Here is a 23958-nt window from a genome sequence, read left to right on the forward strand (position 1 = left end):
CATGTCTGTTCTCTTTCCCACCCCACACTCATGTGCCATCACCCTCCTGTTTCCTGCAGCTGCAGCTATTCTGACAGTACTAAGAGGCTGTTTGAGCCTTTGGGGGGATTTTAGTCTCTCTCCCACTCCAGAGCATTGGCAGCATTATACCATCCCTGGTGGGGGTGTCATTCTAGTGCAGTGCTGCCTGCTGGGAAGCCGTTCTCTGGGGTAATATGCAGGGAGGGTGAGGGCACTGTCCTGCTCGCTCAGCTCTGCCAGTTTCTGGGCTCTGGTCTTCCCTCACAACTTTTCCCCTGGTAACTGGTGACATGGCAGCCCTGGGGGTGGGGGCAACCTTCCCTTGGAAATCCCCTGGCACCATTCGGACCCATTTCCCCCTTCCCATGACACCCCTGAGCTCTCAAGAAGGCAGAGGGGATCTCTGGCATGGGGCTGGGGGTGGGGAGGTTGTGTGACCCAAACACAGACTACCTTAACTGTGGGGGCTGCGTGTCAGCAGCACAAGGGATGGAAGCACCAGCTCCCACCTGGCTGCTAACAGCGTCATGAGGGTCCTGTTCAGACAGCTCCAGCACAGCCAGAGGCGATGGCTGGAGTTAGCGAAAGTCTCGAGGGAGTTGACTCCCCATGGGGCACTGCCCAATGAAAGTGGACACCCCTGTGTGCAAGCTGGTGCTGTGGCTGCTCGGCTTGGTGCGCCAGTGATCCCTTCCTGGCCTCAGAACCCTGACACTGTGGGGCTTGGCATCCTTAGGGTGAGGTGAGAGCTGCCTGACAGCCCAGCAGAGGCTCCATTTGTCCATCCTGCCTGCTTGCCCCCGCTGCCCCCCGCCCCCCCGAGAGACAGGGGATTTCCACCAAAGCCACTGTCCCTGCCATGGGCACGCCAGCATTTCGGGGAAAGGGCCCTGCCTGCTCTCCTTGCCCTCCAGTAACCCCCAGCCCAACCAGTCAGCAAGCAGCACTTGGCTGCATCATCAGTCTCTGGCAGACTCCAGACAACTGAGGTCTTGGTCCCAGCGTGTGGGGTCAGCAGCATCTGCTGCGGGGACCTGCCTGCTCCAGGCAGGTGAGCCCTTGGCCCAGCCTTGCTGGGTCAGGGCACCTGGGTTCCTCTGGGAGCTGGCAGGGTGGGAGCTGGGGCTCAGCCAGGAGCCCCCCCCGCAGCTCTTGCAGTGGCTCCAGCCCCCGCACATACCCAAACCCGGCAGCAATGAGCAGCAGCCGTTTTGGGATCCATCTGTCAGGATGTGCCACCTTTGGGCTCCGGGTCTGCGTGGCTGAGGCAGGAGCCTCTGGCGAGCCCTGTGCCACCAGCACTACCTGCAACCCGTGCAGGACTGTATCCGCTTTCCAAACTGATTCCCTTTCTCCCTCCCTGCTGGCATCTCATGTCAGGACCATGAGTGTCCTGAGGTTGAGGGTGCTTGTTGTGCCTTTGCCAGAGGGGAGGACAAGCCTCACGTCCCCAGCAGCAGCTGACCCCCTCTGCTCTGGCCGTGTCCCCAAGGTGTGCCGGTGCTCCCCAGGGCTGATCTCAGGGCTGAGCCCCCTCAGCACGTGGGTGGGTCGCAGGGAGATGCATTCACTGTGGGGGCCAGCCCCAGATCTGCCCTGGAGGGACAGCGGCTCCTGTTTGATCACCACCATGTGATGCTGGGGGTGGGGGCTTGGCTGTTGCTGCTATTTATATTTTTTGTCCTAGAAATGGTTATCTCCAGGTAGATTTTATTCTGGCCCCGGAGCAATAGGTCTGCTTGCCACCAGGCCCCACACTGGACTGACCTGCAGCTGTGCCCCCTTCCAGTGCTTCCCACCAGGGGCTCAGAGTGATGCCTCTAGTATCCCCACGCGACCCCAGCATGCCACCCATGTGCGAGGTAGCCAGGTTTCACATCCTCCCCGCCACACGTCATCCACTTTCTGTTCCAGCCGCATCTTCCTCTTCCGCTCCCAGCAAGGAGGGAAGTGGGCCCTGAGCCACTGTGCTGCCTTGTCTACGTCCCAGGACGGATTTGCTCCTTGTTTGGGGGTTTCCTCAGTGCCTGCTTCTCCTCCACAGCAATGGTGGTTTTGCCGATTTGTGCCTCTGTCTCAATCCTTGAGCGTGAGGCTCACACACGTGGGGCTCAGCATGTCCCTGCCCTGTGGGCTCAGACCCCGTCATGGGCATAACCTGGAGCTCCAGCACCAAAGGCCTCTAGCCCAGCCTCTGCACGGAGGCTGTGGTAGGCCCCACGGAGCCTGCAGGGCACCCCACTACCCCCACCCCACATGCACAAGCCTCGTGTGTAGACTCCATGCACCCGGATTGTGATGGGGAAGGAAAGGGGAACCAGGACAGGCATTGTCACAGACTTCCCGAGCAGGGCTGCAGTGTCACCAGTTACCAGGCGAAGCTGCTGCTGGGAGAACTCATCTGGCTGAGGGCAAGATCCAGCTTTGCGCCCCCTCTGCCCCAACTAATGGCTCTTGGGTGTGGCTGCAGTGTTCCCCTCCACTGCCCTGAGTACATGCATGTGTGCATGTGCGTGTGTGTGTGTGCATGACAGGGACCAATGCCTATGGGAACAGGGCTGTCAGATGAACTGGTCTCATCACCTGTAGTTTGCCTGTTCCCCCTCTGTGTCATCCTAGCCCTGCAAGGGGGCCAGCCACACGCCCTCGCACCCATGGGGTGAGCGCTGGCGGTGCAGAGCCCAGCCATCCCATGCAGCCTCCCTGGGCGCTGGTAGACCCAGCGAGGACTCCCCTGCCCAGAGTCTCGGCCCTGACCGGTGTTGGCTCTGCCCACACCCAGTTCACCAGAGAGCCACCTGCTCCAGGGATGCTGCTGATGTCTGTGGTACAGTAGAATGGGTTGGGCTGTCCCAGAGCCCCTTTCTGGCCTTGCCATGAGCATGGTTATCTGCCAATGGGCTCTATGGTCACCCCAGGAGCCACAAATGGGTGCCTGCCCCATGGGACTGCTCTTTAGAGGTGCTAAGATCCCACCTACATCGGCTGGGAGAACCCAGGAGTCCTGAGGTCACCCTACCCCTTCCCTCTGCCCAAAAGCTGGAGCTAGATCCCCGGAGCTCTGCCCAACGCCGACAACGCACCGCCCCATAAATCACCCAGACATCGAGGGGGCTTCTAGAGCTGCAGTCACCCCCTAGCACATGCAGAGAATGGACTCGCAGTGAGGGTTGCATGGCAGGATCACCCCCAATCCACTTTATTGTGGTGACAAAACAGCGTAGCAGGAGTGGAGGGTGCAGGACTGTATGCCGAGGGGCAGTTTTGGGGTAGGGTACACCTTCCCTCCCTTCAGGAGTCTGCAGGGGACACCCCACAACTGGGCTGGGAGGAGACGCCACGTCCCCAGCTGGAGATGGCTGTGGGGCCAGGGGCTGTGGGCAGGGCAACCCCAGCATGGCAGTGGCGTGGGCTGGGCACCAGGACCAGTGTAGGCTCCCGGGCTCTGCAGCAGTTTCCCCTGGCAGCGGGTGTGCTGAAGCAGCCCCAGGTGCCACCTGAGCTTGCCCCAGCCATGGGAAGCAGCCCAGTCCCCTGTGGGAACTGGACTCTGCCAGGTCTGGCTCTGGAGCCGTCTCCAGCATGTCTGTGGGTGGTGCACACAGGACAAGGGGGTGCTGACGAGGTGGGGCAGGCATATGGGTCACCAGGTTGAGCAGCTCCTGCGAAGCTAGGGTGAGGGCTGACTGAGGGTGCACAGGGTCCAGCTGGGGGGAGGCTGGGAGCCCTGGGCCCTGTCCCCTCACAAGACGCCCCGCTGGTTGCGGGCACTGTTCATCTTCATGGCCTTGATGATGAGGATGGTGCCCGCGATGATGCCAACGATGCCCACGGCCAGGCCCAGGGCGCACACCAGGGTCTCGGTGCTCTCGGAGGCGGGGAGGGGCAGCTGGGGTTCTGCGGAGGGGGGAGGGTGGGTGAGGATGGGGCGCTGAGCCCCCCTCGCTGCCTGCAAGGGGAGGGGACCCAGGCGTCCGGGCCCCAGCCCGGCCCCCCTCCTCACCCCAGTGCTTCAGGAGGGCAGTGGGCAGCCCCCAGTGCTCCACGCGGCAGTCGTAGTAGTCCCCCCGGGTGGGGATGAAGGGCAGGTAGGAGAACTTGCGGAAGCTGTGGTCCTCCCGGGGGTAGAAAACGGTCTCGAGGACGCCGTCCGTCACCACCTGCCCGTTCCTCAGCCACGTGATGGTGATGACGGATGGCCAGAACTTGTCCACGTAGCAGATCAGGATGTTGGGGTCCCCCAGCTCCACGGGGTCCTCGGAGAACACCGTCACCTCAGGTGGCACTGGCGGGGGATGGAGAAGGGGTTACTGCAGTCTCGGGTCAGCCAGACACCGCTGCCTCGGGCCTGGGCTGGGGCCTCCTGCCCCACCGACCTGGCCCCCTTGTGCTCCACCGCCCACCCAGGGAGACCCCGCAGCCCGGCTTGGGGCTGTGCCCAGGTCCCCACGCGCTCCAGGGGAGCAGGGTGCCGTGCACCCCGCTGGCGGCTGGGCCGCAGGGTGTGGGAGCAACAGCCCTGGCAGCGTCCCCGGGGGTGAAGGCGCTGGCCGTGCTGCGGCCGGGTTGTTACCGATGGTGGCCTGCGAGCGGTTGGACCTTTGAATCATGATCTCCAAGTTCTGTTTTGCTACTGCCATGTTCTGCAGAGCTCCCTGTGCCTCGAAGGTGGCGAAGTTCCCAAACTCGGGCAGGCGCCAGACGGTCTCTGTCTTCTGCAGGTCCACGTGGAAGATCTCGTCCCCATCGAAATCAAACATGAACTCGCCGCCCTCCTGCTGCAGCGTCTCAGCCCGCTGGTAGAATTCGGCCTGGATCAACACGTTGTGCACTGGGAAGGGACAGGCATTAGGGTCAGTGCCCTTCCCGCTGCTGCAGGGCTCGCCCCGACTCCCCACAGGCTCCCCCTGGGGACACTGCGTGGGTGCAAGGAGGCCCTGATGGGGAGAAGGGCCCACCTGGAGCCTCCCTCTCTCCCTTCCGGCAGGGGTCCCACAGGGCTGGGCAGGTGCCGACACCCGCCCCTCCCCAGGAAAGGGAGTGCTCGGACACCCGCTCTGCCCCCAGCCCCCAACTCCAGCACCTCCATGCCACCAGGAGGTTTCCCTTCCTCATCTCCTGGGGCTGGGGCTGGTGGCAGGCTTTGGGACCACCGGCACCTGTCCCCAGAGGTGCTGCGGGGTGGGGTGGTGGTCCCAGGTCCCCAAGGACTTGGGCACTGGCTGTCCTGCCCCATGCACAAACCCCACCTAGGCCAGGCCACATGGGGCACAGCCGCCACGAAGGGAGGAGACCCAGGAGCGGTGGGTGCTGCGGGGACCTGACCCCTGGGGCTGGGGCACTGGGGGGTAAGAGGGCAGGGAGACCTGGGCCGGGGGACGTCCAGGAATGAGTGTCTGGGGCCCATGTCCACCCAGGGCGTGGGTGAGATGGAGGGACGGAGCTCCCCACGGCCAGGGCCCTGCCCCAATCCTTACACCAGCCCCCCACCGCCCGCCCCGTGGGTGCAGGGCACCCCACGCCCCACCTCTGCCCCCAGACCCACCACCCCAGCGCCCCGGTGCCCTCACGCACCTTTCACGGCCCCCACGCCCTGCAGGGTCAGCACTGCCAGCAGCGCCAGCGGGATGCCCCATCCTCCGGCCATCGCCTCTCCTGGCAGCGGGCAGCGAGAGCGGGACCGGACAAGGAGCAGGCGTTGCTCTTGGGCCGGGGAGCTGAGTGCCGGGGCCCCCGGGGCCGGGGGACAGGGCCCCCCCCAGGTGCCCAGCCACTCGGAGGGAGCCCTGCCTCTGACTCGGCTGTTCCCAGGCAGAGCAGCAGCACCCAGCACCCCGCAGAGCAGACAGACGGACAGACGCTCTGGCAGGGCTCCGCAGGGGCGCACTGTTGAACTTGGGCTGCGCACGCCCCCGGAGAGGGCTTTGGGGAGGGGGCAGGTGGGGGCCGCCGAGGCCGGGGAGCCCCAGTGCCGGCGGGGGCCGGCAGCCCCCTCCCCGGGGTCGCTGCCCCAGCGCGGACCAAGTGTCAGCGGGAGCCCTGCGGGGCCCGGCTCTGCCTGGTGACGGGTGATGCTGCCCAGCCTCGCTCCTCACTGGTCCTCGCTGGGACTCCCAGCCCCAGCACTGGGCAGGAGCGGGGCCATACCCCAAAGCGGCAGAGTCCGGCTCTCCTGGGGGGTCCCAGCACCTTTCCAGCTTCTGCTGTGAGCAGCGATGGAGACCGGTCGTGTCCTGGGAGCTGGGGCCGTGCTGGTGGCGCTGGTGGTGCTGGGAGCCCAGCCGGGCGGTGGCCAGGAGACCTCAGGTGAGCTCAGAGCCGGGGCACGGGGAGGGTGTTGGTGGGGTTGGATCCCACACGTGCCCTGGCAGGTGCTGGGGGTCTGGGGTTGGGGGGCTGCTGAGAGGCCCCCCCCCAGCCCCTGGGACCACCCTGCAAGTGGGGGAGACCCGCCCCCACCGAATCCCTCGTCCTGTCATCTGTCCCCCGTGGGCCCTGGGAGCAGCGGGCTCCAGGTGAGACCCGGTTCCCAAACGGTTTGGGGATGACGCTCCCCGCCCTCGCTGAACCCCGGGAAGCGCCTCTTGGCCCAGTTCTGCTCTGGCTCCCTCCTGCCCCTCCTTTCCCCTGGGCTCTGTCCCCTCCAGCCCTCTCCAGTCCACAGGCGGAGAAACGGAGTCCTTGCGGGGTCAGGATCCCATCGCCAGTCCTAGAGCAGCTGTGTGGCTCTGGGGGAGGCTGGGAGGAGAATGGTGGTGGGGAGGGGGCCCCACGGTGCCTCCCTGCCCTCCCATGACCTGCTGTCCCACACAAACAGGGTTTTTCCAGGAGATGTATAAGCGTGAGTGTCTGTTCCTCAATGGCACCAAGAATGTCAGGTTTCTGGATAAGTACATGTACAACCGGGAGCAGAGGGCGCACTTTGACAGCGATGTGGGTCACTTTGTGGCTGACACCCCCCTGGGTGAGCCTGATGCCAAGTACTGGAACAGCCAGACAGAGTTCCTGGAGGACAGACGGAGTGCGGTGGACAGGTTCTGCCGACACAACTACGAGGTGGTGACCCCTTTCACCGTGGAGAGGAGAGGTGAGTGCGTGCCAGAACTTTTCCCTGGGGGACGGGCCCACGCCAAGCCCCTGTGCTCCCAGGATGGGAGAAACAGTTTGTGCCGTGCTTGGTCCTGTCCCCGGGCAAAGCCCCTGCGCCCTTCCACAAGGACGCGAGTCCCTCGTACCCTCGCTGGGCATGTCCTGCGTGGGACCGCTGGTCCAGGCTGGGGGCCAGCACGCAAGGTGGCCCCTGGGCTCTGCCAGCCCCCTGCCAGCTCTCTCTCGCTCTCCCCCAGTTGAGCCCAAGGTGAGGGTCTCCCCCATGCAGTCGAGTTCCCTGCCCCAGACCAACAGGCTGGTTTGCTACGTGACGGGGTTTTACCCCGCGGAGATTGAAGTGAAGTGGTTCAAGAACGGGCGGGAGGAGACGGAGCACGTGGTGTCCACGGACATGATCCAGAACGGAGACTGGACCTACCAGGTGCTGGTGATGCTGGAAACCACCCCGCAGCGCGGGGACACCTACGTGTGCCAGGTGGAGCACGTCAGCCTGCAGCACCCCATCACCCAGCAGTGGGGTAAGGCCCTGCCCTGTCCGGCAGCCTGGTTGGGTGGGGTCCAAGCCCCTGGTCCCGCTGAGGAGTGGGACGGGGCCCCCCCAGCCCTGACGCCCTGCTCTCGTCCCCGCAGAGGTGCAGTCGGACGCCGCCAGGAGCAAGATGCTCACGGGGGTGGGGGGCTTCGTGCTGGGGCTCATCTTCCTGGCACTGGGGCTCTTCCTCTACATGCGCAAGAAGGTGAGAGCCATCGGGAGACTGGGTGGGGGGTGCCTGGGGTGTCTCCTGTGCGTGGGGTGGGGGCTGCGGTTCTGCCCCTGCTCTGACGCTGACCTCGTCTCTCTGTGTTTCAGGGCGCCTCGTTCCCCAGGCTGCAGGTAATGTCTGCCCATCTCCCCTGACCCTGCTCCACCCTCCCCTTGTGGGCTGGTCCCCACCTGCTCCCAATGGCAGCGTGTCCGTATGGAGCGTGTCCCTCAATAGCGTCGGGGCAGAGCCCTGGGGACACGCCAGCCCGGTGGTCACCCCCTCTTCTCTCCCCACAGAGCTCCTGAATGAACTCCTGCCCCTGAGGATCTGCTCCGCCACTGTCCGTCCTCTGCCCCCCAGCGTCGCCTCTGCCTCACGCTGCCCCATCCCGGAGCCCCACGTCCCCGCACTGATCCCCGGGGTTACCCCCTCCCTCCCATCCCAACCCAGCTGGGCTGTCGGGCTCTGCAGCCCCGGGGTCCCCAGGGCCCTGTGACGGTGGCCCTCAGCTGCTCCGGCTCTGCCTAATAAAATGTCCCAGTATCCTCCGGCCCTGGTTGTTTGGGGACAGTGGGGCAGGGGGGGTCACTCCCTTCCCTGTGCGCACGAGTCCATGACAGGACTCTGAGTCCTCAGCAGGGACCAGACGTGCTTGGGGCTGCCAAAACTGAGGGGACACTGCGAGGGGGGGCCAACACCCCTTCCCCTCGGAGGTGTGGGGGGGCGGGCGGCAGGGCCTGCCTCTAGGATGGATCAGGGCTGGGGACGGGGATGAGGGGTCATGAGTCCCCTCACCTGCTCTGGTGGGTGGCTCTGTGTCCCCCTCCCGGTGCCAGACCCCGCTGTGGTGGGGGGAGCAGGGCCCTGGGGTGGGGGGGGCCCCACTTAGTGATGGCCGCTCCGCTCACGGGGTGCAGCCCTGCACCCCAACACGGCACCCACCACGCCAGCCCCTCAGCACCCCCCATCGCCCTCTTCCCCACCACACTGTATCACCAGGATGAGCAGGGCGCCAGTGAACAGAACGAGTGGTGCCAGGCCGTCCCCAACCACCTTTACTGCTGCTCGGAAGCACCCCAGAGCCTGGGAAGGCAGAGCCCCGGTTAGTGGGGTGCGCATGGGGCACGGCAAGGCGGCAGCGGTGGTGTGGAGCGGGGGGGGGGGGACACACGGGGCAGGGGTGTGGGGCGCAGGGCTTGGCCGAGGGGACACAGCTGGGACGTGAGGGCAAGGGTTGGTAGGGGCTGGAGGGCTGAGAGGGCACCCTGGGCCCTGCCCTCTCACAAGACGCCCCGCTGGTTGCGGGCGCTGTTCATCTTCATGGCCTTGATGATGAGGATGGTGCCCGCGATGATGCCGATGATGCCCACGGCCAGGCCCAGGGCGCACACCAGGGTCTCGGTGCTCTCGGAGGCGGGGAGGGGCAGCTGGGGTTCTGCGGAGGGGGGAGGGTGGGTGAGGATGGGGCGCTGAGCCCCCCTCGCTGCCTGCAAGGGGAGGGGACCCAGGCGTCCGGGCCCCAGCCCGGCCCCCCTCCTCACCCCAGTGCTTCAGGAGGGTGGTGGGCAGCCCCCAGTGCTCCACGCGGCAGTCGTAGTAGTCCCCCCGGGTGGGGATGAAGGGCAGGTAGGAGAACTTGCGGAAGCTGTGGTCCTCCCGGGGGTAGAAAACGGTCTCGAGGACGCCGTCCGTCACCACCTGCCCGTTCCTCAGCCACGTGATGGTGATGACGGATGGCCAGAACTTGTCCACGTAGCAGATCAGGATGTTGGGGTCCCCCAGCTCCACGGGGTCCTCGGAGAACACCGTCACCTCAGGTGGCACTGGCGGGGGATGGAGAAGGGGTTACTGCAGTCTCGGGTCAGCCAGGCTCTGCTGCCCCCCGCTGGGCTGGGGCCTCCTGCCCCACCGACCTGGCCCCCTTGTGCTCCACCACCCACCCAGGGAGACCCCGCAGCCCGGCTTGGGGCTGTGCCCAGGTCCCCACGCGCTCCAGGGGAGCAGGGTGCCGTGCACCCCGCTGGCGGCTGGGCCGCAGGGTGTGGGAGCAACAGCCCTGGCAGCGTCCCCGGGGGTGAAGGCGCTGGCCGTGCTGCGGCCGGGTTGTTACCGATGGTGGCCTGCGAGCGGTTGGACCTTTGAATCATGATCTCCAAGTTCTGTTTTGCTACTGCCATGTTCTGCAGAGCTCCCTGTGCCTCGAAGGTGGCGAAGTTCCCAAACTCGGGCAGGCGCCAGACGGTCTCTGTCTTCTGCAGGTCCACGTGGAAGATCTCGTCCCCATCGAAATCAAACATGAACTCGCCGCCCTCCTGCTGCAGCGTCTCAGCCCGCTGGTAGAATTCGGCCTGGATCAACACGTTGTGCACTGGGAAGGGACAGGCATTAGGGTCAGTGCCCTTCCCGCTGCTGCAGGGCTCGCCCCGACTCCCCACAGGCTCCCCCTGGGGACACTGCGTGTGTGCAAGGAGGCCCTGATGGGGAGAAGGGCCCACCTGGAGCCTCCCTCTCTCCCTTCCGGCAGGGGTCCCACAGGGCTGGGCAGGTGCCGACACCCACCCCTCCCCAGGAAAGGGAGCGCTCGGACACCCGCTCTGCCCCCAGCCCCCAACTCCAGCACCTCCATGCCACCAGGAGGTTTCCCTTCCTCATCTCCTGGGGCTGGGGCTGGTGGCAGGCTTTGGGACCACCGGCACCTGTCCCCAGAGGTGCTGCGGGGTGGGGTGGTGGTCCCAGGTCCCCAAGGACTTGGGCACTGGCTGTCCTGCCCCATGCACAAACCCCACCTGGGCCAGGCCACATGGGGCACAGCCGCCGCGAAGGGAGGAGACCCAGGAGCGGTGGGTGCTGCGGGGACCTGACCCCTGGGGCTGGGGCACTGGGGGGTAAGAGGGCAGGGAGACCTGGGCCGGGGGACGTCCAGGAATGAGTGTCTGGGGCCCATGTCCACCCAGGGCGTGGGTGAGATGGAGGGACGGAGCTCCCCACGGCCAGGGCCCTGCCCCAATCCTTACACCAGCCCCCCACCGCCCGCCCCGTGGGTGCAGGGCACCCCACGCCCCACCTCTGCCCCCAGACCCACCACCCCAGCGCCCCGGTGCCCTCACCCACCTTTCACGGCCCCCGCGCCCTGCAGGGTCAGCACTGCCAGCAGCGCCAGCGGGATGCCCCATCCTCCGGCCATCGCCTCTCCTGGCAGCGGGCAGCGAGAGCGGGACCGGACAAGGAGCAGGCGTTGCTCTTGGGCCGGGGAGCTGAGTGCCGGGGCCCCCGGGGCCGGGGGACAGGGCCCCCCCCAGGTGCCCAGCCACTCGGAGGGAGCCCTGCCTCTGACTCGGCTGTTCCCAGGCAGAGCAGCAGCACCCAGCACCCCGCAGAGCAGACAGACGGACAGACGCTCTGGCAGGGCTCCGCAGGGGCGCACTGTTGAACTTGGGCTGCGCACGCCCCCGGAGAGGGCTTTGGGGAGGGGGCAGGTGGGGGCCGCCGAGGCCGGGGAGCCCCAGTGCCGGCGGGGGCCGGCAGCCCCCTCCCCGGGGTCGCTGCCCCAGCGCGGACCAAGTGTCAGCGGGAGCCCTGCGGGGCCCGGCTCTGCCTGGTGACGGGTGATGCTGCCCAGCCTCGCTCCTCACTGGTCCTCGCTGGGACTCCCAGCCCCAGCACTGGGCAGGAGCGGGGCCATACCCCAAAGCGGCAGAGTCCGGCTCTCCTGGGGGGTCCCAGCACCTTTCCAGCCTCTGCTGTGAGCAGCGATGGAGACCGGTCGTGTCCTGGGAGCTGGGGCCGTGCTGGTGGCGCTGGTGGTGCTGGGAGCCCAGCCGGGCGGTGGCCAGGAGACCTCAGGTGAGCTCAGAGCCGGGGCACGGGGAGGGTGTTGGTGGGGTTGGATCCCACACGTGCCCTGGCAGGTGCTGGGGGTCTGGGGTTGGGGGGCTGCTGAGAGGCCCCCCCCCAGCCCCTGGGACCACCCTGCAGGTGGGGGAGACCCGCCCCCACCGAATCCCTCGTCCTGTCATCTGTCCTCCGTGGGCCCTGGGAGCAGCGGGCTCCAGGTGAGACCCGGTTCCCAAACGGTTTGGGGATGATGCTCCCCGCCCTCGCTGAATCCCGGGAAGCGCCTCTTGGCCCAGTTCTGCTCTGGCTCCCTCCTGCCCCTCCTTTCCCCTGGGCTCTGTCCCCTCCAGCCCTCTCCAGTCCCCAGGCGGAGAAACGGAGTCCTTGCGGGGTCAGGATCCCATCGCCAGTCCTAGAGCAGCTGTGTGGCTCTGGGGGAGGCTGGGAGGAGAATGGTGGTGGGGAGGGGGGCCCCACGGTGCCTCCCTGCCCTCCCATGACCTGCTGTCCCACACAAACAGGGTTTTTCCAGGAGATGTATAAGTCTGAGTGTCTGTTCCTCAATGGCACCAAGAATGTCAGGTTTCTGGAAAAGTACATCTACAACCGGGAGCAGAGGGCGCACTTTGACAGCGATGTGGGTCACTTTGTGGCTGACACCCCCCTGGGTGAGCCTAGTGCCAAGTACTGGAACAGCCAGACAGAGTTCCTGGAGGACAGCCGAAGTGCGGTGGACACATACTGTCGACACAACTACGAGGTGGGGACCCCTTTCACCGTGGAGAGGAGAGGTGAGTGCGTGCCAGAACTTTTCCCTGGGGGACGGGCCCACGCCAAGCCCCTGTGCTCCCAGGATGGGAGAAACAGTTTGTGCCGTGCTTGGTCCTGTCCCCGGGCAAAGCCCCTGCGCCCTTCCACAAGGACGCGAGTCCCTCGTACCCTCGCTGGGCATGTCCTGCGTGGGACCGCTGGTCCAGGCTGGGGGCCAGCACGCAAGGTGGCCCCTGGGCTCTGCCAGCCCCCTGCCAGCTCTCTCTCGCTCTCCCCCAGTTGAGCCCAAGGTGAGGGTCTCCCCCATGCAGTCGAGTTCCCTGCCCCAGACCAACAGGCTGGTTTGCTACGTGACGGGGTTTTACCCCGCGGAGATTGAAGTGAAGTGGTTCAAGAACGGGCGGGAGGAGACGGAGCACGTGGTGTCCACGGACATGATCCAGAACGGAGACTGGACCTACCAGGTGCTGGTGATGCTGGAAACCACCCCGCAGCGCGGGGACACCTACGTGTGCCAGGTGGAGCATGTCAGCCTGCAGCACCCCATCACCCAGCAGTGGGGTAAGGCCCTGCCCTGTCCGGCAGCCTGGTTGGGTGGGGTCCAAGCCCCTGGTCCTGCTGAGGAGTGGGACGGGGCCCCCCCAGCCCTGACGCCCTGCTCTCGTCCCCGCAGAGGTGCAGTCGGACGCCGCCAGGAGCAAGATGCTCACGGGGGTGGGGGGCTTCGTGCTGGGGCTCATCTTCCTGGCACTGGGGCTCTTCCTCTACATGCGCAAGAAGGTGAGAGCCGTCGGGAGACTGGGTGGGGGGTGCCTGGGGTGTCTCCTGTGCGTGGGGCGGGGGCTGCGGTTCTGCCCCTGCTCTGACGCTGACCTCGTCTCTCTGTGTTTCAGGGCGCCTCGTTCCCCAGGCTGCAGGTAATGTCTGCCCATCTCCCCTGACCCTGCTCCACCCTCCCCTTGTGGGCTGGTCCCCACCTGCTCCCAATAGCAGGGTGTCCATATGGAGTGTGTCCCTCAATAGCGTCGGGGCAGAGCCCTGGGGACACGCCAGCCCGGTGGTCACCCCCTCTTCTCTCCCTACAGAGCTCCTGAATGAACTCCTGCCCCTGAGGATCTGCTCCACCACTGTCCGTCCTCTGCACCCCAGCGTCGCCTCTGCCTCACGCTGCCCCGTCCCGGAGCCCCACGTCCCCGCACTGATCCCCGGGGTCACCCCCTCCCTCCCATCCCAACCCAGCTTGGCTGTCGGGCTCTGCAGCCCCGGGGTCCCCAGGGCCCTGTGACGGTGGCCCTCAGCTGCTCCGGCTCTGCCTAATAAAATGTCCCAGTATCCTCCGGCCCTGGTTGTTTGGGGACAGTGGGGCAGGGGTGGATCACTCCCTTCCCTGTGCCCACGAGTCCATGACAGGGCTCCAAGTCTTCAGCGGGGACCAGACGTGCTTGGGGCTACCAAAACTGGGGGGACACTGCGACGGGGGGCCAACACCCCTTCCCCTGGGATGGGGGGGGGGCTGGGCGGCAGGGCCTGCCTCTAGGATGGATCAGGGCTGAGGACAGGGACGAGGGGTCATGAGTCCCCTCACCTGCTCTGGTGGGTGGCTCCATGTGCCAGACCCCGCTGTGGTGGGGGGAGCCAGGCCCTGGGGTGGGGGGGGGGCCCATTTGGTGATGGCTACTCCGCTCACAGGGCGCCCCCTGCACCCCAACACGGCACCCACCACGCCAGCCCCACAGCCCCCCCCAGTCACCCTGTTCCCCACCACACCGTATCACCAGGATTAGCAGGGCGCCGATGAACAGAACGAGTGGTGCCAGGCCGTCCCCAACCACCTTTACTGCTGCTCGGAAGCACCCCAGAGCCTGGGAAGGCAGAGCCCTGGTCAGTGGGGTACGCATGGGGCAAGGCAAGGCGGCAGCGGTGGTGTGGAGCGGGGGGTGGGGGGGACACGGGGCAGGGGTGTGGGGCGCAGGGCTTGGCCGAGGGGACACAGCTGGGACGTGAGGACAAGGGTTGGTAGGGGCTGGAGGGCTGAGAGGGCACCCTGGGCCCTGCCCTCTCACAAGACGCCCCGCTGGTTGCGGGCACTGTTCATCTTCCCCAGGCTGCAGGTAACATGTCTCCCCCTGACCCCCCAGCCCCCCACAATTACTGATTTCTCCCCTTTCTCACCCCCCCCACCTTCTCGCAGCGCACCTGAAATCAAACTCCAGCCCATGCAGATCTGCTCCATCACCAGAATCTCTTCCCGCCCCCCCCCCCCCCGCCATCATACCCATAGGCACTGTGGAATAATAAAGTGGGATGGAGAGCCAGGCATGGGGTGTTCCATGCTTCGGATTCCTCTGGGAGCGGAAAATGATGGGAAGGGGGGGGGAAAGGGAGCAGCACCCTCCTCCTGCTGGTATGGAACTGGGAGGGGGGTAACAGCTGAGTGACACAACAGCCTGGCTCAACTCGAATAATATTTTCTTTATTTACATGTTAAAGAATCGAAACGTTCGAAACATACAATAAGATGAAAACACGGCTCTAAGGGTCTAAGGAGGGGTGAGGGGGGCAGTGGGCGGGGGGAAGGAAAAAGTAAAACAAAACCCCCAAAAAACAAAATAAAACAAGTAGAAAAAAATTATACAGTCAACATAAAAAACAGGCGGCCCCTCCCTCCCCCCTTCCCCACACGGGAACATGCTGCCCTGATCGTCTGCTGGGGGGGGGGGGGATCTGGTGTGTGTGGGGGCGTGTTATGTACAAAGCGCGTCCCTGGGGCCCCCGCCAGCACAACGCGGCGTCAATAAATTAAAAATCCTCCACAGACGAGGGGAAGGGGAGGGCAGCGGCTGCCCCCGGAGGGGGGGTTGAGTAGGGAGGGGTCCTAGCCACCCCCCCCCCTCCCAGCAAACCCCAACTGGGGACTCTCAAACCACTCCCCTGCCCCAGGGCTTTGCCCCCCCCCCTTCTTTTTTAAAAGATTTTTTTTTCTCTCTTTTTTTTTTTTTCTTAAAAACCCCCAAATTTTTCCCCTTTTTGGAAAAAAATCCCACAAGTCAGGGAAGAAGAAGAAGAAAAAAAAAAAAGGAAAAAAGCAAGAACCCCCCAACCTAAAACAACAAACAGTAAAACCTGTTGGGGGGGGGGGGGGGAAGGAGGAGGAAGAGGAAGAGGAGGAGGGAGGCCCAACCCTGCAGCCAGGGCCCCCCCCCCCTTCCCCTGCAATGCCTCTGGCCTGTAAACACTTGGGGTCCCCCCCCCTCACCCCCTCTTCTCTCCCCCCCTCCTCCTCCTTGCCCCCAACCCCTCCCCATCAGCCCTGGGTGGGGTAGGGGGCTCTGCCTGCCGGGTGAAGGGCCCCCCCCTCAGTCCGATTCAACCTGGATCCGGTCCCGCAGAACCTCTTTTTTCCAAAGCCACCCGTGTTCCGGCTCAGCCGCGCCCTCGTGGGGAGAGACGCAAGATTCCTCTAACCCGAATCCGAATCGCTGGTGTCCGAGGATGACGAACTGGAACTGGAACTACTGGAATCCGAACTGGAACTGGAGGCGCTGAGGCGAGATACGGCCACTTGCTGAGCCGATTCCGGTTTTTCGCTGGCTGCAAGGTAAAACAGCGGCAAGGTTCAGCCATGTGCGATGATGGAAGAGGAAGTGGGGAGGCGGAAGAGGAAGCAGGGAGGCCGAAGAGGAAGCAGGGAGGCCATCCCCATCCTCTATGCGCTCACCCTTTTTAGGGGGTTTTTTGGTGGAATTGAGTTGGCCGCTGACATCCTGCAGCCGCTTCTCCAGCTCCCGTTTCTTCTCCAGCGCCAGCTCCTCTTTCGTCTTCCCCACCGGCTTCTTCATGGCTGCAGAGAGAAAGGAGGGGGCTCGGTTTGGGACTCAGCCCCCACTCCCCCCAGCCCCCCAAAACCCTCCTGGCATCAACCCCACGGCACTTACTTTCACTGTAAGGTTTACGGGGTTTCTTCCGCAGGCAGGAGAGAACGTAGCGCTCCAACTCCCGCAGCGTCGAAGGTTTGAGGGTCTCGAAATCAATCTCGATCTCCTCAGGGTTGGAATCACGCAGGGAAGGTTCTCGCGACTGGATGATATGCACCACCCGCCCCAATTTTTCGCCCGGTAATTTGTTGATGTCTAAACTAAGTTGACGTTTTTCATCGTAAGTCATGGGTTTGCTCTCCTCCTCTTCCTCTGAATCGTAAAGCACCGGCGGCGGTGGCAACGTCGCTTTAGCCGTTTTCTTCGAGTTCCTGCAGGGAGAGAATGGATGGCACAGTGGCATCAAGGGCTGCCCCAAAAATCCAACACCCCCCCCCCCCCCCCCCAAAAACCAACCCCTAATCCCCCCATCCCTGGGGCTGGCAGCACTCAGACAAGGTTTGGCTTGTTCCAGTCGGTTTCTCGCCACGGTCGCTCTGCCGGGGAAAGTGTCATCACAGCCGCTGCCCGCACCCACGCCACCCCAGCGCTGCACTCACTTGGAACCGCCGCCTCCACCAGTCCCGCCGCCACCACCACCGGCTTTCTTGGCTTTACGGAGCTGGGCCTGGCGCGCCCGGGCTTCCTCGTCGCCTCCCCGGCCTTTGTGCTTCTCTGATTTCTTCTTTTTTTTCTTTTCTCGCTTCTTTTTGGGTTTGGAAACGGGGCCCTGTGAGAGGGCAGCCAGCTGCTCGTGCACGGCCCGCAGCTGTGGGGGGAGACAGGGGGTGAGGCGGGCATGGGGAGCGGGCCCGGGAAACGGCACGGATCCTTCTCCGGCCCTCACCTGCTCCTGCAGCTCGGCCAAGCGATTGGCACGTTCCTCCTCTGAGTCAGAACTCTCCTCGCTCTCTGATGAACTCTCGCTGCTGCTCTCGTCCTCGTCGTCATCTTCATCGTCCTCATCATCCTCATCCTCGTCGCTGGAGGACTCCTCGGAGGACGATTTGGAGAGGGCGCCAGTAAGCGGGGCTGACACCGAGGGCGGGCTGGCGTCCTGCGGCTCATCTGGCATCTTGGCGTAGCTGAACTCAAAGACGTCCTGCAAGGGTAGCGGGGTCAGCGCGGCGAGCGGGCGGGGGGGGGGGGGTCGGCGGGTGGAGCGGGGGGGACAGGACACCCACCACCCCACTTACCTGCAGCTTGCGGGCCATGGCCACCACATCGTGGTCAGGCGGGTTGTATTTGTAGCAGTTGGAGAACATTAACCGGACGTCAGCGGCGAATTCCTGCGCGTCGTGGTAATCCCGGTTCTCCATCTTCCGCTACGGGGAGAGAAAACGGTAAGCGGGAGCTCCCGGGTCCCCATGGGGAGTGGGAGGAAACACAGGAAAGCCACAGAGCCACACCCAAAAAGGCTCCTCCATTCCCTTTCTCCTGCCCCACCTTGATGGTGCTGAGGTCCATGGGGTGCTTGATGATCTCATGGTAGTCGTGCAGCCCCAGGGCCGAGGCATCAACGGGCTTGTAGAAGGGCCAGGCGTAGGCTGCGTGCTTCTTGGAGAGCAGCTCCTTGAGGATCCCATTGCAGTACTTGAGCTGCTCTGATAGTTTACCCTTCTTGGATGTCTGGTGCTGTTGCGAATCCGGTAAATCCTTCTTGGGGGGTTTGATGGGGCGGCCGCTCTCCCGACGTGCGGGGATCTTGGCCGCCTTGGCCTCCAAGAGTGTGGCGGAGGGCGAGGACTCTCCGCTGGTGGCGATGATGGCCGTGGTGGTGGGGGTGGTGGTGTCCGCTTTCCGCTTCACGCCCTTTTTCTGTCAAAAGAAAAGGGAAAAGAACCACGTGAGGCTGGGGGGGGGGGGGGGGGGGGGGGGGGGGGAGAAGCCGGCCCCATACTCCAGTCCCACAGAGCCTGCCCCACGGCCAGGGCCTGCCCTCCTCCTACCTTGGCCACGGGCTGGGTGGGAGCAGGCGCAGCCAGGACGGCCGGGGCAGTGGAGTGCAACGACTTGAGGAGCGGAGCGGAAATCACGGATGGGTGGGGAATGTTGACTATGGTGGTGGGGATGTCAGGGCTTGGGGTGTAGACTGCGGTGTGGGACACCGAGGAGACAGCCGGCACTTGCTGAGCAGCCGTGAGTCCCGCCAGGAGCGCTGGGCCAAGACAAGAAGCCCCCCCCCGCCGTTAGCACCGCTGCCACCCCCAAGCAGTCGTTCCATCCCATGTGGTGTCACCATACCTGCTGCCCGGGACGCTCCCTTCTTATGACTGTTCTTGGCCACCGGCACCACGATCTCCTGCTCTTCTGGTGGCATCTGGGCCACCTTCTGCAGGAAAATCTTCTCCAGGGTTTGGGCCATCAGCACAATGTCATCGGTGGGCTGCAGGGAAGACCGGAGGCACTGTCAAGAGCTTGCCAAGAAGGTACCACGGGACTCGCCGGTGGCACCAGCGTGGTTCTCACCTTGTTGTAGATGTAGCAGTTGGTGAACATGGTGTTGAAGTCCTGCATGCACTCTGCAGCCCCCCAGTAATAGTTGTTCTCCAAGCGTCGCTTGATTGTCCCCATGTCCATGGGCTGCTTGATGATCTTGTGGTAGTCCTGCCGACAAAGAATACGGGACCGATGGTCAGGGACACACTGGTGACAGCGCCCGTGGCCCCAACCTCCCCAGTTCTCCAATTGCTCGGGCACCCGGCAAAGCGCCGGCTCACACACCAGCTCTCATTCATCACCCAAGCGCAGGCAGGGGGTGCATGGGGTTCAAGAAATGCCTCCGGACCTGGTCCCCACCCGAGAGTGCCACTGTCCCCCTTCACCCACGGTGGGGCGAGAGGGACCCTAAGGTGCCTAGGAAGCAGCCAGCTCTGCCAGGGCGGGGAAGTGTGGGGGGATGGGGAGCCTACGCTATGGGAACGGCCGGACCCCCGGCATCCGGAAGGTGCACGCTTCCCGCACGAGAGGTGGGATGGGGGCTCAGGGAAAGCTAACGCTAAATTTTAAGAGCAAAACCTACGTGGAAATTACCTCCGGGCTTTAACTCCTTGGGCGCCACAGGTGCACGGGGGGGCTGGCGTTTAATATTGGGGTCACAAGATGTCTTCTACAAATTCATGGATGGGAATCTGCAAAACGCATTCAGGGCACAAGAGATTAGGTGGGGAAGCGTCCGGGTTACCTCTAGAGCGGCTGCGTCACCTCATCCATACCTTTGTAGGGGACGTCGGGGCAAAAGGGAGGGGTGGCAGCTGCTCTGAGGACGTCCCCAGGACCAGCCCGGACGCCTACGAGGGGCTGAGGTGGGGGGCTGGTACAGGTTATGGCCCCAGGAGAGGGCGAGGATGGCACAGCCCAGGCACTTGCAACTGCATCTCTGTGGCGGAGCCCCCGGGAGGGGGACAGCGCCAACCCTGGCACTCTCAGGCTGGGGGTCAGGGCAGGGGACACAAACCACGTCCGGGGTCAGGCAGCACCAAATTTAACAATACATCTGCCTAACACCCCCTGCCTGCACGCACCAGCATGGTGTGTGGGGGGGTGAGGGGCAAGCGAGGGGCAGGAGTGGGGGGACAAACACACTCGCGCACGTCCCGGGTGCCGTAACTTCTCCCACACCCACCCGCAGGGCTCATTACCGGCAGGCCCAGCTTGACAGCGTCGACGGGTTGACGAAAGGGCCAAGCAAACTGGTGCTTCCACAGAGCCTTCATCACCACTTTGTGCAGATACTGCAGCTGGTTGGTGACGCGACCGGGCTTCTTGGGATTGGAAACCTCCGGCGGAGGTGGGTTCACCTGGGGGGATTGCAGGGCCGGCACCGACGCCATGGTGGGGCTCTCGAAGCCCTCGTAGAGGAGCGAGGGTTTGCGGATCCGCTTGCCGGGGGTCGATTCCGTCGCCAGGCCCATGAGCCCGGCATTGCCCTCCCCCAGAATCCTGAAAGGGGAGCAGAGACAGGGTTAGCGGGGCAGCTCCGCGCCAGGATTGCTGCACCACCACCTCGGCCAACAAAAAAAATTATTATTAAAAAAGAAAAAAAAAAAAAAAAAAAATCAGCAGGGCTGGGCCTCAGGGTTCCCAGGAGAAACCCTCCCCAGAAAGAGCCGACCACTCCTAAAATTGCAATTAAGGGCGGAAACGTTGCCGCACTCGGCTACAGATTCCCAGGACATGGGTGAGGTCCCATTGCCTGTCTCCTCAGTGTCAGGGTGGGGGGATTTGAGAGCGAACTCTGGTTGCACCCGTTAATTGCTGCCAGGCGTGCACCCAGTTCCCTGCCGGTGCCAGGAGAGCCGCCTGCGCCGGCGCAGCCAGAGCCGAGAGGTTGGCGCGGGTCCAGGCTCGCCCTCGAACAAAGAGCCGGCGCGCGGGGCCGCGCGCGGAGGTGACGGTGCCGGTGTGGTGACGGTGCTGCTGTGCGTCGAGGCGATGGTGACACTACCCGGGTGTCGCCAGCTCTTGGAGACCAGGACCGGGAGCTCTGGCGGGATTTGGGGATGTGACAAAGACCCATGGCGCAGCTGGACCGTTATGTCAATGCCAGGGCCAAGATCGCGGGTGGCTTGACACCGTCCTGATTGCAAAGACCATCCATGGGGACAGGCCAGGACTCGAGGGACCCACAGACCCAGGGAGGCGGCGCAGCCATGACCGCGTCATGCTCACAACTGACTCCTGCGCCAATTTAAGGGCAAAAACCGGCGTTTTACGGCAACGGCCAGCATTTTATGGCAACGGCCAGCATTTTACGGCAATGACCGGCAGCCCAGGAGCGGTATGAGGGTACCAAAATATCGCAGGAGAGAAAATACTTGTCACAAGGCCGACCAAAACACGCCACAGCGGCACCAGGGACCCCCAGGACACCGACACGAAGGCTTGGAAGGTTTCCAGAGCATGCGGGCAGCAGCTAAAACCAGCTCCTGCCCAACCCCTGCACCTTTCACACACACCTAAACCTGGACGGGGGGGAACCCACCCCCACCGCCTTGCCCCGAGCTGACCCCACAGGTGACTTGTCACCCCACAGGCCTGCATGACGGCCACCCACAGGTCCCCGCCACTATCACCCAGCGCCCGCCAGCCTTGCCCAGGCGTCAGGGCTTGGCACAGTGGGACCTTTCCACGGGGGCTCCTGAGCCGCCAAGGGCATGGCTCAAGTGCCAAGGACGGCACTGGGAAGGGGGACAGGGTAGCCCCCAGCGACGAAATCGTGGGGGGCGAGACCCGCAGCCCCACCAACGTGGACAGAAAGCCGCCGTCCGTCCGCCTGTCCCCAGGCCACCAGAGAGACAACAGCAGCCGGGGCAAAGCCCGACCTCAAAATACCGTGTAACCCGACGCTCCCCGCCATCCCCCCGCCGTCAACCACGGTCACAACCCACGCGTGACACCAATCTCCCCCCCTCCCCCTACGGCGCCGGTACCTACTTGCTCTGGGGATTCACATTCTGCAACATGCCGGCGGCTGCGTGCCCGGCCCGCGATCCCGGCCGTCCTTCTTCTTCTTCACCTCCTCCTCCTCCTCCCGCCGCCGCCGTCTCTTCCGACGACCCCCCCACTTTGCCCGGCGAACTGTTCGACGGTACCGGCCCGGTGGGGGGCCCTCCCCCGTCAGCGCATCACCGAACAACGGGGAGGGGGGACGAGCCAGGTACCCCCTCCCCTCCCCCGGGCAGGGCGGGCCTCAGGCGGCGGCGGTTCCTCCAGCCGGGCGCGGCGGCGAGCGGCGGCGGTGCGAGACCATCCACCGGCCTTCACATGAACGGGGCGCGGAGAGAAAATGGCGGCGGGGAGGTGGAGGGCGGAGAGGGGGTACGTAGCGGGGCGGGAAAGGTGGCGGCGGCGGTAGGAGAGAGCGGCTGTTGCGGGGCTGGGGGTAGCGGGGGGGGGGGGGGGGGGTCCCTCTTCGGAGCCCCCTCCGGGCTCCTAAATCCTCCGCGATCCGATCAATACAAGCCTCTCCGCGTCGCCGAAAGTCGGTTGCGTCCGCGGAAACCGGGGATCAGGCGGGCCGCGGCGATCCGGGAGACGGATGACAGCGGATTGCACCGGGGAAAAAATCACCGCTCGGGTTCCATCTTGGCTCCCTGAGGGGAGGGAGGACGGGAACGGAGGAGGGGGGGAGGGAAGGAGGGAAAGGAGGGCCCCCCCCTCGCTGCTGACCGCAGGCAGGGGTCGCTACGGAGGCCGGGGAGGGTCCGGCGAGCCCTCCGGGGAGCGCGGAGGCGGGGGCTGAGCCGCCCGGCGGAGGATGGATCCGGTTTGGGGCCGCCCCCCTGCGCGCACCGGGGCCCGACCCGCTCCGTCCTCTCGTCCCAGCGAAATGGCGCCTCTCGGCCTGCCCCCGGCCGCCCTTATATAGACACCAGCCGGCTCCTCATTGGGCGGCGGCGGCGCTGACATCACCCACCCGCCCCACCCCGCCCCGCCGTGGCCTCATTGGGCGGAGGCACGCGGGGCGCGCGGCTCCTATTGGTAGCGCGGAACGCCAGTCATCCCCACAGTTTCCCCACCACCACCACCACCACCCCCCGCCACCCAACACCCCCACCCCTTCCTTCCCGCCCTTCCGCCCGGCGCCTCATCCGACGGAGCCGGCTGTGTCGGCGCCCATTGGCCGGCGCTGCCATTCGTTGCGAGGTGATTGGCCGGCGGGTCACGTGAGGGGAGGGCGGGACCGGCGGGCGGAACCAGCCGTTGGCGGTTGTTGTCGCGCTCCCGGCGGGGAAGGGGGGGGAGGGGGGGGGAAGGGAAGAGAGACGGAGCCGGCAGGCGCCATTTTGTGCAGCGGCGGCGATTCGCGGGCGGACAATGAACCCCGCGCTGCCGGGCGGCCCGGCCGCTTCCCCGCTACCCTCAGCGGTACCGGCCACCGGGTGGGACCCTCCCCACCCGCCCTCACCCCCCTCGCCGGGGTCCCGCGGGCCTCAGGGCCCGCTCGAGCACCGGACCTACCGCGCCTCGCTTCCCACACACACCCCCCGTCCCCACAGAGACCCGGCCGCGCCTGACCCCCCCCCCCTCACGCCACGGGGGGGTCGCCAACCCCCACGGACACGCCACTCTCGTGGCTGCCGACCCCGGTTAAGGCCCGATCCGCGGGTGCTACCCCCCCCCACACCCCAGCACACACCGTGGGGGGCCCACGGCAGCTCCGGGACCCCCACACCGACCGTGAAGGAAGAGGGCTGACACCCACACCCCCCCGGCGGCCGCGGTCGCCCCACGGGAAGCCCCAAACCCGACGCCCACGGGGAGGGGGGGGGGGCAGCCTTCCCTCCCCCTTCCACAGAGCTCGCAGGACACGGGTGGGTCCTTCCCCTTCCCCCTCACCCCCCCCAACCCCCACGCCGTGACACAGCACTTGGGGCCCTGCCCGCCGCCACCCCCGCGCGAACACCCAAACATGGCGCTTTTCGCCCCAAACCACCGCCCCCCGCGCCGCCGCGCACAAAAGCCGCCCCGCCCCCACCTGCCCGTCACCGCCTTCCTCGCCGCTCATTGGCCGGAGGGCGGGACCGCGCTTGACTGACAGCGCTTCCCCACCACGTGAC

At 65.3% G+C, this 23958-nt stretch overlaps 4 protein-coding genes across 14 annotated transcripts in view; 1 reads left to right on the plus strand and 3 right to left on the minus strand.

Moving 5' to 3' along the window:
* Positions 1–3185: 3185 nt before the first annotated feature.
* Positions 3186–11160, minus strand: LOC126034984 (HLA class II histocompatibility antigen, DR alpha chain-like). 3 transcript variants are annotated; one of them, XM_049793031.1, is made up of 4 exons: positions 10989–11159; positions 4595–4852; positions 4025–4306; positions 3186–3918 (listed from the first exon to the last, which is right to left on the minus strand). In XM_049793031.1, exons 1-4 carry the CDS (start codon positions 11059–11061, stop codon positions 3764–3766), a joined length of 768 nt encoding a protein of 255 aa, XP_049648988.1. In that variant the 5' UTR covers positions 11062–11159; the 3' UTR covers positions 3186–3763. The 3 variants fall into 3 exon arrangements, with proteins under 3 accessions (XP_049648988.1, XP_049648989.1, XP_049648990.1); XM_049793032.1 differs by lacking the exon at positions 10989–11159 and adding an exon at positions 5596–5760; XM_049793033.1 differs by lacking the exons at positions 3186–3918; positions 4025–4306; positions 4595–4852 and adding exons at positions 8936–9312; positions 9419–9700; positions 9988–10245 and having other exon boundaries at positions 10989–11160.
* The window catches only part of GABBR1 (gamma-aminobutyric acid type B receptor subunit 1), a 51204-nt gene continuing 33379 nt past the window's right edge, over positions 6134–23958 (minus strand). The window contains exon 23 of one of the 2 annotated variants that reach the window (XR_007504791.1): positions 6134–6146. The gene's annotated coding sequence lies outside the window, so the exon portion shown is untranslated. Of the gene's footprint in view, positions 6147–11526; positions 11540–23958 lie in introns of those variants that run through there. The other variant, XR_007504792.1, reaches the window with a different exon arrangement.
* LOC126034982 (class II histocompatibility antigen, B-L beta chain) lies at positions 6157–13816 on the plus strand. Of its 5 annotated transcripts, none has more exons than XM_049793028.1 (6): positions 6157–6327; positions 12233–12502; positions 12762–13043; positions 13156–13262; positions 13376–13399; positions 13568–13816. In XM_049793028.1, the coding sequence occupies exons 1-6, from the start codon at positions 6237–6239 to the stop codon at positions 13574–13576; spliced, it is 783 nt and encodes a 260-aa protein (XP_049648985.1). In that variant the 5' UTR covers positions 6157–6236; the 3' UTR covers positions 13577–13816. The 5 variants fall into 5 exon arrangements, with proteins under 5 accessions (XP_049648985.1, XP_049648984.1, XP_049648983.1 ...); XM_049793027.1 differs by lacking the exons at positions 12233–12502; positions 12762–13043; positions 13156–13262; positions 13376–13399 and adding exons at positions 6839–7108; positions 7368–7649; positions 7762–7868; positions 7982–8005 and having other exon boundaries at positions 6158–6327; XM_049793026.1 differs by lacking the exons at positions 12233–12502; positions 12762–13043; positions 13156–13262 and adding exons at positions 6839–7108; positions 7368–7649; positions 7762–7868 and having other exon boundaries at positions 6158–6327.
* Positions 14935–22773, minus strand: BRD2 (bromodomain containing 2). Of its 4 annotated transcripts, none has more exons than XM_049792802.1 (12): positions 21833–22773; positions 20038–20338; positions 18866–19003; positions 18641–18782; positions 18346–18554; positions 17843–18214; positions 17593–17721; positions 17244–17498; positions 16957–17126; positions 16418–16728; positions 16201–16323; positions 14935–16073 (listed from the first exon to the last, which is right to left on the minus strand). In XM_049792802.1, the coding sequence occupies exons 1-12, from the start codon at positions 21859–21861 to the stop codon at positions 15943–15945; spliced, it is 2310 nt and encodes a 769-aa protein (XP_049648759.1). In that variant the 5' UTR covers positions 21862–22773; the 3' UTR covers positions 14935–15942. The 4 variants fall into 4 exon arrangements, with proteins under 4 accessions (XP_049648759.1, XP_049648758.1, XP_049648760.1 ...); XM_049792801.1 differs by having other exon boundaries at positions 16957–17165; positions 21833–22771; XM_049792803.1 differs by lacking the exons at positions 20038–20338; positions 21833–22773 and adding an exon at positions 19430–19524 and having other exon boundaries at positions 16957–17165.

Source organism: Accipiter gentilis, chromosome 36, assembly GCF_929443795.1.
Source record: "Accipiter gentilis chromosome 36, bAccGen1.1, whole genome shotgun sequence".
Taxonomy (NCBI): domain Eukaryota; kingdom Metazoa; phylum Chordata; class Aves; order Accipitriformes; family Accipitridae; genus Astur; species Astur gentilis.

Excerpts from the sequence above, each read along its gene's own strand:
- LOC126034984 (XM_049793031.1), bottom strand. The coding sequence starts at position 11,061 with ATGGCCGGAGGATGGGGCATCCCGCTGGCGCTGCTGGCAGTGCTGACC. Across the intron at positions 4,853-10,988 it reads GGGCGCGGGGGCCGTGAAAG|TGCACAACGTGTTGATCCAG; the intron begins GTGGGTGAGGGC and ends GTCCCTTCCCAG. Across the intron at positions 4,307-4,594 it reads CCGCTCGCAGGCCACCATCG|TGCCACCTGAGGTGACGGTG; the intron begins GTAACAACCCGG and ends ATCCCCCGCCAG.
- BRD2 (XM_049792801.1), bottom strand. The coding sequence starts at position 21,861 with ATGTTGCAGAATGTGAATCCCCAGAGCAA. Across the intron at positions 19,004-20,037 it reads CTGTCAAGCTGGGCCTGCCG|GACTACCACAAGATCATCAA; the intron begins GTAATGAGCCCT and ends CTTTGTCGGCAG. Across the intron at positions 16,729-16,956 it reads GGTGGAGGCGGCGGTTCCAA|GAACTCGAAGAAAACGGCTA; the intron begins GTGAGTGCAGCG and ends CTCTCCCTGCAG.
- LOC126034982 (XM_049793028.1), top strand. The coding sequence starts at position 6,237 with ATGGAGACCGGTCGTGTCCTGGGAGCTGGGGCCGTGCTGGTGGCGCTG. Across the intron at positions 12,503-12,761 it reads TTTCACCGTGGAGAGGAGAG|TTGAGCCCAAGGTGAGGGTC; the intron begins GTGAGTGCGTGC and ends GCTCTCCCCCAG. Across the intron at positions 13,263-13,375 it reads TCCTCTACATGCGCAAGAAG|GGCGCCTCGTTCCCCAGGCT; the intron begins GTGAGAGCCGTC and ends TCTGTGTTTCAG.